The sequence below is a fragment of the Notamacropus eugenii genome, chromosome 2, assembly GCF_028372415.1.
Source record: "Notamacropus eugenii isolate mMacEug1 chromosome 2, mMacEug1.pri_v2, whole genome shotgun sequence".
NCBI classification, from domain to species: Eukaryota; Metazoa; Chordata; class Mammalia; order Diprotodontia; family Macropodidae; genus Notamacropus; species Notamacropus eugenii.
This window is the reverse complement of record NC_092873.1, coordinates 13,380,141-13,389,998: the sequence shown is the minus strand read 5'-3', so window position 1 is coordinate 13,389,998 and position 9,858 is coordinate 13,380,141. Positions and strand designations below refer to the sequence as shown.

The 9,858-nt window shown below is 55.2% G+C and overlaps 2 protein-coding genes across 3 annotated transcripts; one reads left to right on the top strand and one right to left on the bottom strand.

Annotated features, from left to right (window-relative positions):
• Nucleotides 1-355: 355 nt before the first annotated feature.
• FEN1 (flap structure-specific endonuclease 1) lies at nt 356-4,957 on the bottom strand. 2 transcript variants are annotated; one of them, XM_072638857.1, is made up of 2 exons: nt 4,733-4,957; nt 356-1,887 (listed from the first exon to the last, which is right to left on the bottom strand). In XM_072638857.1, exon 2 carries the CDS (start codon nt 1,870-1,872, stop codon nt 730-732), a length of 1,143 nt encoding a protein of 380 aa, XP_072494958.1. In that variant the 5' UTR covers nt 1,873-1,887; nt 4,733-4,957; the 3' UTR covers nt 356-729. The 2 variants fall into 2 exon arrangements, with proteins under 2 accessions (XP_072494958.1, XP_072494959.1); XM_072638858.1 differs by lacking the exon at nt 4,733-4,957 and adding an exon at nt 4,606-4,716.
• TMEM258 (transmembrane protein 258) lies at nt 4,927-6,068 on the top strand. The gene is made up of 4 exons (XM_072638859.1): nt 4,927-5,070; nt 5,354-5,463; nt 5,621-5,759; nt 5,970-6,068. The coding sequence occupies exons 1-3, from the start codon at nt 5,068-5,070 to the stop codon at nt 5,745-5,747; spliced, it is 240 nt and encodes a 79-aa protein (XP_072494960.1). The 5' UTR covers nt 4,927-5,067; the 3' UTR covers nt 5,748-5,759; nt 5,970-6,068.
• The last annotated feature ends 3,790 nt before the right edge of the window (nt 6,069-9,858 follow it).

Genomic DNA, 9,858 nt, shown 5'->3' with positions numbered 1-9,858 from the left:
TAAATTATAACCTTTGCTCCTACCTCAGGTTAAGTTTAAAAAACAACGAAGCCCACAACTTTAATTCCTTGGTCAAACTTGGGCTGGAAAAATAACTAGGCCCACTAGACACGCCCCACCCCCCTTCCCCCATCAGCTGCCTGGGTGCACAGCAGGAGGGCAGAGCTCCTCTCAAGGCCTGCAGGCACAAACCACTAAGCAGTCTAGGAGGGCGGGGCTGCTGGGGCTATTTCATAGGGCATGGTGCCACCTTGTGGCCACTCCCCAGCATCCCTCCATAACCCACAGCCAGGAAAACAGAGGCTCCAACCCTGGCCAGGCTTGCTGCATCAACGGCTTTCAAAGACGTCCCTTGTAGCATCTAACAACTTTATTAACATTTTCTAAGAAGCTTAAGCAAACATGAAAACAACTATCTTGTCCCGAGGACCCAGGTTGGTGAGATTCTCGGGCCAGGAGAACAAGTACAAACATGGTGGCTTCTGCCTCATCCCAGACTTAGGGGGATAGGGACACTTTTGAATCCTCTTGGCAGGCCCCATTGCATGGCATCAGGCCCCACTGCCAAGGTAGTGACAACTCAAGAGCCAGTCCTGGCTGTTCCCTGACAAGCTCCCTGAGATGGACATCCACTGAGCTGACCCACATCATAGACAAGGAAACGGCAACTCCCCCAGCCCTAACCACAAGACCCCAAAGGCATGCCAGTGGAGAGGGAAGGGCAGGGCTTTATTTCCCCTTTGTGAGCTTGCCTGCGGCGGCAGACTTTGCTTTCTTCTTGGCAGCCCCCTTGGGCTCCGGCCCCTTCCGTTTGGCTGAAGTGAGGCAGCCTGTGACCTTGAAAAAGTCGTCCAGTCGACCCTGGGTGCTGCCCTGGCGGCTCTTGCTCAGCCGCTTGACTCCATTGCGGATGCGCTCCTCATTGAACTGCTTCTCACCGCACATGAACTGGACCAGGCCCTCCTCATCGGGCTCAATCCACCGGAGCTCCACAGCGTCAGGATCCAGCACCTCGGGCTCCAGGAAGAGGCGATGGGCTTCCTTGTGTAGCCAGTTGTCAGGCACCGGGTACTTGGTGGGGTCCAGCCGCCGCACAATCTCCTCAATGCTCTTGTGCTGCTGGATGAGGTCCATGGCACGCTTGGGCCCAATGCCGCGGATGCTCTCACAGTAGTCGCTGCCCAGCAGGATGCACAGGTCCACAAACTGCTCCTGGGTGAGGCCCAGCTCCTGCAGCACGCGGCTCAGGTGGAACTCCTGGATGGGCAGCTTCTTGGCCTCGCTGGCGGTCAGGTGCCGCATCAGCACAGGGCTGCCAAAGGTCAAGCAGTCCATGTCCTCGGTGGCAGCGGCATAGACCTTGCCAGCCTTCACCAGGGCGGCGCAGCTGGCCTCGGCCTCGCTGGGCGCCTCCAGGTAGGGGATGCCCATGAGGCGCAGCAACCGCTTGCATTCATCATTGTGCTGCTTGGTGACCTTCACCAGCCGCTTGGTAAACTTCTCCACGTCCTCCTCCGCACCCACTTCCTGGGCCTGCTGCAGCTGCTTCTCAGCTTCAGCCCGCCGCTCACCACGCCTGGCCAGCTCGCCTGATTTGAGCTGTGGTGGCTTGCCATCAAAGACATACACAGGCTTGATGCCGTTCTCCACCATGCGGATGGTGCGGTAGAACATGCCCATCAGGTGGCTGGTGGCCTCGCCCTCTTCATTTTGGAGCACATCTCCACCTTGCCTCACCGCAATCAGGAACTGGTAGATGCTCATGGAGGCGTCGATGGCTACCTTCCGTCCAAAGTAGCTCTTGATGTCATTCTCCCTAATGGCACTGGGCGCCACATCCGCAATCAGTTTGGCCAGGCCGTGGATTCCCATGGCAGTCAGCGGCACCTGAGAGAGGGAGGGAGAGGGAGGTCAGAAGAGACACCACCACCCCCTCCTCCAAAGAAGCTGGACCCATTCTTGCTCCCCCATGGGACTCTCAGTGTTGTGCTGGGTGCCTCTTAGGGCCAAGCCCTCACCCCTTTCAGGACCGTGGCAACAGGTAGCCTTGATGAAGGTTGACTAACTCTCACAGCACCCTGCTTTCCCAAGTATACCCAAATCTTATTCTCTACTGGGCATGACCTAGACATTTATGCACATGGCCTCTATTAATTTGTACATATTGCTATGGTCCCAGGGTAGGGAGGTGGCCCCACAGTGCACAGGGTGCTGGGCCTGGAGTCAGGAAGGCCAGAGTTCAAATCTGTCCTCAGACACTTCCTAGCTGTGTGATCCTGGGCAAGTCACTCCAACCTGTTGGCCTCAGTTTCTTCATCTATAAAATGAGCTGAGGGAGAAAATGGCAAACAGTCTTTGCTAAGAAAACCCCAAATGGGGTCCTGGGGAGTTAGACACAACTGAAGTGACTGGACAATAACAAAGATGTTTCTAAGTTTTCACATTTTCTTATGAATTACATCTAAGGGTGTGCTGCAGCCAGTTCAAACCAGAGACGACTGTTAAATTTTCAGCAGCCTCACAAAATCAGGGAGTTCAGAATGATTTTTGCATTTTCTAATCAAATTTTGGTGCACTGAACTCAAGGGTGGCCAGCTGGAGTGGGCCCTCTGCCTGCAGTTGGCTGAGCCCTGGTGGAGACTTAGGGAAGCAGATTTAACTGAAAAGTGAGGCCTGCCGTGATCCTGGGACCATCAGAAGCAGCCAAAGAAAGAACAGCTTTCCTCCTGGGCCCCCATTTCAATGACAACTAAACAATCTTGGGCGTCCAGCCTGACAGCGCATGATGCTTCTTTTAAGAAAGAGACCTTTCATTCCTCAACTGATAAAATGGTCAAAACAGGCAGTTTTCAGAGGAAGAAATTAAAGATATCTATAATCACATAGAAAAATGCTGGGAATCCCTATTGATTAGAGAGATGCAAATCAAGACAACTCTGAGGTACCACATCTCACCTATCAGATCGGCTAACCTGACAAAACAGGAAGATGATAAATGTTGGAGAAGATGTGAGAGAGTTGGAACACTAATTCATTGTTGGTGGAGCTGTGAGCTGATCCACCCATTCTGGAGAACAATGTGGAACTATGCCCAAATAGCTACAAAAATCTGCATACCCTTTGACCCAGCAGGATCACTGCTAGGACTGTATCCCCAAGAGATCATAAAAGTGGGAAAGGCTCCCACATGTACAGAAACATTTATAGCAGCTCTCTTTGTGGTGGCCAAAAACTGGAAATCAAGGGGATACCCATCCATTGGGGAGTGGCTGAACAAGCTGTGGTATAGGAATGTAATGGAATACTATTGCGCCATAAGAAATAATGGACAGGAAGACTTCAGAGAGGCCTGGAAGGACTTATATGATCTGATGCTGAGCGAAACGAGCAGAACCAGGAGAACTTTGTACACAGCAACAACCACAGTGTGCCAGGAATTTTTCTGATAGACTTGGAACTTCATTGCAATGCAAGGACCTAAAACAGTCCCAAAGGACTCTTGAGGCAAAATGCCTTCCACATGCAGAGAAGGTACTATGGAAGTGGATCACAGAATGAAGCAGACTATTTTTTCTTGGGTTATGTTTTGTCCTGTTTTGGCTTTTCTCACGGTTTCTCCCATTCATCTTAATTCTTCTATGCAACATGACTATGGTGAAAATGTGTTTAATAGGAACATCTGTGTAGAACTCCTATAAGATGGCATGCCGTCTTGGGGGGGAGGGGGAGAAAATCTAAGACTTATGGAAGTGATTGCAGAAGACCAAAAACAAACAAATTAACTTTTTAAAAAAGGAGACCTTTATGAAGCATCTGCGGAACAAGGCTGAAGCTGGCACAGCTGGTGCCAGGACGCTCACCAAGCAGAGAGAAGACACATAGCGCCAACGCACAAGAGAACAACGCTGGGAGTGGAGGCAGAAGAGCCTGGAAGGAGGATGGTGGCCCGACTGTGCACAGGGCATGCTCCCTCCTGCCTCCCCCATCTCTGGCTGGAGGGGCCCCAGCACCGTGGGTGGTTTCGATGGGCCTCTTCCCTGGGCACAGTTGGCACGGCTGGCACATCTCACCCACGTCCCCCCGCCCCGGTTGTTTGGCACCGGTCCTGCATCGTCCTCCCTCTGGCTTCCTTCAGAGTCACACAAAGCCAAGGAGGGGAACAAGCATTTATAGAGCGCCTCCTGCATGCACTTTACAAACACTGTCTCATTTGCTCCAGGAACGTCAGCGCTGTTTTCATCTCCATTTTACAGAGGAGGAAACTGAGGCAGGCGGCTGGCTTTGAACCCGGTGCCCGGTGGTGCTGCCTTGTGCCCGCTCGGACCCCTGCCTCATTTTCCCCAGGAGGCGTCCGGAGCCCCCCCGGGGGCAGCGGCCCCGACCTGGCCCAGTCACCTCCCTGCGCCTGCCTCAGTGAGCCCGTCTGTAAAACGGGGATAACACCACCGCCTCCCGGGGTGGCCCTGAGGGTCACACGGTCCCGGTGCACGGTAAATGCCCACCCCCTGTCCCTTCCCTACGGCCCACGGGCTAGACGGCGCCTGCACACAGCAGGCGCTTAATGAATGCGCCGGAACAAAGGGGGGAGGGGAGGGTCATTTGTACGGGAGGAGGACACAGGGCTGCGGGCCCTCCGGGGCACTCTCCGCCCCCCCTGCGGTCTCGGTTTCCCCCCGGAGCAGCGAGCGGGCCAGGTCTGGGTGCGCGATGACCACTCACGATGACCACTCACCTGGTCCGTTGGGTCCTGGCTGCGCGCGCGCGCTCTCGCTCCTCCTCAGCTCCCAGACGGTGGACGCCGGCGCCTTCCAAAGCCCGCGCTCCCGTCACGTGGCTCTCTCGCCGCGCTCGGCATGCCGGGACTTGGAGTCCACGCTCGAGACACCTCCCTCCGAGGGGCGGCCCGCGGGACTACGAGGCCCACGATGCTCCGCGCGGGCGCCGGCGCCTACGTAGCAGCCGCTTCCGCTTCCGCTGCGCTCTCGACTTCCGGCGGCAGCGTTCCCGTGTCGGCGGACGTGGCCTTCCGGTCCTGGAGTCCTAGCGGAGACCCCGGCTGCCGGCAGCATGGTGAGGGGGCCCGCGGGGAGGCAGGCGGGGACACCCCGGCCCCGCTGTACAGGCCGGGAAACTGAGGCCCGCAAAGCCTCGGTCGACGCCGTGCCTCAGTTTCCCCATGAGCAAAATGAGGGGTTGGGGTCTTCCCCGCTCACGGAGCCGCCGTGCGGTGCTGTCGGGGTCCGCATTTGACAGATGGGGAGACCGAGGCAGACGGGGTCGGGGATGCCCCCTGCAGCGCCGGAGAGCGCCCCCTGCCGGGCCTCCCCACCCTCACCCGAGCGTGTCTCCCCAGGAGTTGGAGGCCATGAGCAGATACACGAGCCCGGTGAACCCGGCCGTGTTCCCGCACCTGACGGTCGTGCTGCTGGCCATCGGCATGTTCTTCACGGCCTGGTTCTTCGTGTATCCTGGGGGGCCTGGGGGGGGCAGGGGGCGGGGCCGCCTGGGGCGGGGGGCGGGGGGCGGGCCGCCTGGGGCGGGGGGGGGCCGCCTGGGGCGGGGGGGCGGGCCGCCTGGGGGGGGGCGCCCGGCTCGCGGCCTGGCCCTTAACGCGCCCCAGCTACGAGGTCACGTCCACCAAGTACACGCGCGACATCTACAAGGAGCTGCTCATCTCCCTCGTGGCCTCGCTCTTCATGGGCTTCGGGGTCCTCTTCCTGCTGCTCTGGGTCGGCATCTACGTGTGAGCCCCGGCGTGGGTAAGAGCGCGGCCCCGGCCCGAGCCTGCCAGGGCAGGGACGGTGCCTCAGTTTCCCCAGAGGTTTGGCCCTCTGACCCCGTGCTGAGCGGGGGGAGCCCCCTGGCTTTTCCCCTCGGCTCCCCGTATCTCTCCCGCAATGACTACCGTAAAGGGTCGGGGGGGGCTGGGGGGGCCTGCCCGGGTCACTCACTGGCTTCTCTCCTCGCAGGTTCCGTCTGCATGAAGTCACCCCGTCCTGCCTTTGTTTCCCTGCCATTTTTGTACCACTGGCTTCTAATAAATGGAGGTGTTTGCCTTTGTAAATAAAGCAAGGCCGGCCAGATCTCAGTGTGGGGGGAGCCCCTGGGCCGGCGAATCGGGGTGCTCCCGTACAAAGCAGGAGGGGCACCCCGCCAGGTGCCTGCTTCCAGGAACGCCCTGCCTCTGCCCCTTGGGGCTGGTCATCAGTGGGGGAGGGGAGACGGGGCCCCAGGCCTCTGCCCCCTGCTGGGTTGTGACGGGCCCTGGCATTTCTGTACCCTGGGGAGTTTCAGACAGGCTCACCACCAGCCTAAATCAGAAGGCTGTGGGCAGCTCTTGTTCCAGAATGTCATGTAGTGGACGTGACTCCCCGGGGCCTCCCAGGCCTGGCCAGTCTGTGAGAAGGGGTGGAAGCACCATGAGGCTGCACAGCATCTGTCATGCTCTTCCAGACGGGACATCGGGCATCAGGCACCGTCGCGCTTGGTTAAATGACGGAACCCGAAGGGTGCTTGGTGATTCCACTCTGAGGGGGTACAGCGAGGGAGGCGGTGCCCAAGCCTGGAGGACGGCACAGCGCCCACGCTTATTAGACAGAGGAGAGACGCAGCTAGTGTGCCAGGTGACTGCACAGTCTAGTCTAGTCGTGTGGCCCTGGGCAGGTCACCTACTCTGCCTCAGTTTCCTCAACTGCAAAGGGGAGATAAGCACTTCCCTCCCGGTAATTATAAAGTGCTTAGTGCTGTTCCGGCACCTAGCAGGCGCTTACATGAATGTTAGTTATGTTACTTGTGAGTCCAGGACCCCAGCGGCACACAGCAAAACACAGGTCACAGAGGAAACCAAGTGTCAGGGACTGAAATACTCTTTAGAAAGTTCAGGGATCCCAGGTTAAACTGCCTTGGTTAGGCCTCCTGGGCCAGCCCCACCCAAGACTGAGTCAAGAGGGCTAAATGTAAAATGCTAGCGGACCGGGGACACCATTTGAATGAAAAAGATCCTGGTGTTTGAGTGGGCTTGGTACTTGGAAGTGAGCAGTCTTCTGGGGCTGCTCTGGGGTCTGGGCCCGCATTTGCTCGCCAGCCCTAGTGGGACCACAAGGGGGCCCCACATCTTAAAGAGGAGGACACTGATCAATCAATGCTTGGCTGCCCAGTAGGCGCCTCCCCCCAGTTCTTGTGGGCATGTGACAACTCCCCACTATGTTGTCCTCTCCTCCCTGCTCAGCGCTCTCCCCAGCATTCTAAACCGTGCCCTCTTCAAGCAGCCTTGACCAAGGGTCCCCCCTTTTGCCTAGCACCACAGGACGCCCAAACAACGTACTGACTTCCTCCTGAAGACTCCAAATGTCCCTGAGAAGCCAGAACTTTGATGGGAGAAGGGGGGGATGTTGAAGGGCTCACTGCCAGAGCCCTCAGCAGCAGGGGTGAGAGAAGGGGTTCAGGGCCTGCAGTGGCTCACCATGGCGTGGCATTGTGGGAGGAGGTGCAAGGTGTACATGTGAAGGGACCAGGGATGTGTAGGAAGGCCCAAAAGGGAGGGCTTTCTTTCTCCCAATCAAGGCAAAGGACTTTGTAAGTCATTCAAGGTTTGAGCCAAGGAGGGTCTCAGTCTGACTGGGGAAGGTACTTTTGGCACCTTTGTGAGCCCATTCCCCTGGTGATTTGTCATAACGTCAGCCATCCTGGGGTCCATTGTCACCTCTGCACACAACTGACCTTCCAGTCTGCACAGCCTGCCATGTCTGACATCACTACTGAACTCGTCCCCATTTCTGCCTTCCAGTCACTTGGGTCCAAGGCCTGAGTGTTCCTTGCTTCTCCACCTCCCTGACCCCCACATACAATCAGTACCTAGTCTTATTGGTTTTCCTGCACCCTGCTCCTCTTCATTCATGAGGCTACCACTCCAGTTGGGGCCTGTTCACCTCCCACCCAGGCAGCTGGATCTGCTGGCCTGCAGCCTCTACCTTCCCTCTTCCATCATCTCACCCCCTAATGCACTCATCCGACCATGTCTCCTGCTCAAGAACCTTCCATGACTCCCTAGTGCCCCCAAGATAAATCCTTTGTAGCCTGGGGTGTACTGCTGTGACCTTCCTTCCCAGGCTTACTTCATTTACCCCCTTCTCTTTTGCCCCTGTGTTTCAGCTAAACTGGACTCCTCCCTCTTCCCCACTCCCAGTTGCCTCTCCATGCATTTGGTGACTCAGGCCCATGCCTGGGATGAACCTCCTCCCCCTTGCTCTATGTAAGTCAGCTATATGACAACCCCCAAAGGACCCTCCATTGGATATGGTAGGGGAGGAGATAATCATGTCCTGTCAGGGCTGGTTAAACCACACCTGGCCTCAGTTCTAGGCAGCACCTTTGAGGAAGGGCCTTGATAATCTATAGTGTCCAGAGGGGGAACCCACTTTAAGGAAGGGTCCCACCATCATGACTGGAATTATTTGAAAGACAACGTTGAATCTGGAGGATTATGTGAAGGGCAACTCCCAGGAAGAGAGGCTAGAAAGGACAGTCACAAAAATGATGCTGGATGCCCTGGCAGGTGGTGGACTCCTCACCAGGGGTCTACAGAAAGCAGCTCACAGGTCACTGACCAGGGAACCATCCCTCGGATGCTAGGCCACGTGCTCCCTTCTGCCTGAGCTGATACTCGTGAAATCTTAGGGTCCATCTGAGTGAGGCCCCTGCAGGTGTGCCTTCCCTCTTCTCGTCTTCTCCAAGCGCTGGGGGTCTCTGTTCCTCTAATACATTACCTTGTATTATACTGAATATCTTCCCCAGTTGATAAATGGTCAAAGGATATGAACAGGCAGTTTTCAGAGGAAGAAATTAACGCTGTCTATATCACTTGTTTAGAGAGATGCAAATCAAAACAACTCTGAGGTACCACATCACACCTGTCAGATTGGCTTCTGATTGGCTAACATGCCTAAACAGAATGATGATAAATGTTGGAGAAGATGTGGGAGAGCTGGAACACTAATTCATTGCTGGTGGAGCTGTGAGCTGATTCAGCCACTGGAGAGCAACCTGGAACTATGCCCAAAGGGCTACAAAAATGTGCATACCCTTTGACCCAGCGATACCACTTCTAGGACTATCCCAAAGAGATCATAGAAATAGGAAAGGGTCCCACATGTACAAAAATATTTATAGCAGCTCTTTTTGTGGTGGTCAAGAACCAGAAATCAAGAGGATGTCCATCAACTGGGGAATGGCTGAACAAGTTGTGGTATATGAATGTAATGGAATACTATTGTGCTGTAAGAAATGATGAACAGGAAGACTTCAGAGAGGCCTGGAAAGACTTATATGAACTGATGCTGAGTGAAAGGAGCAGAACCAGCAGAACTTTGTACACAGCAACGACCACAGTGTGTGAGGAATTTTTCTGGTAGATTTAGTACTTCATTGCAATGCAAGGACTTAAATAATTCCCAATGGACTCGAGGCAAAATGCCATCCACATCCAGAGAAAGAACTATGGACTTGGATCGCAGAATAAAAGAGAATATTTTTTCTTGTTATGTTTTGTTTTGTTACAGTTTTTCTCATGGTTTCTCCCATTCATTTTAAGTCTTCTGTGCAACATGCCCAATGTGAAAATGTGTTTAATAAGAATGTAGTGTAAAACCCATAAAAGATGGCATGCCATCTCAGGAAGGGAGAGGAGAGGGAGGGGGAGAAAATGTAAAACTTATGGAAGTGATTGTAGAAAACTGAAAACAAATTAATAAAAAAAATAAAAATTACTGACCATCCTCCCAAGCCCCACAGACTGGAGGATGCTCGAGGGCAAGGTCTCCCTCCCTCCTCTGGGGCTTGATGGGATGAGGTGATTCTCTC

Coding starts and splice junctions, on each gene's coding strand:
- TMEM258 (XM_072638859.1), top strand. Junction 5,464..5,620: donor TTCACGGCCTGGTTCTTCGT/GTATCCTGGGGG, acceptor AACGCGCCCCAG/CTACGAGGTCACGTCCACCA.
- FEN1 (XM_072638857.1), bottom strand. CDS start 1,872: ATGGGAATCCACGGCCTGGCCAAACTGATTGCGGATGTGGCGCCCAGT.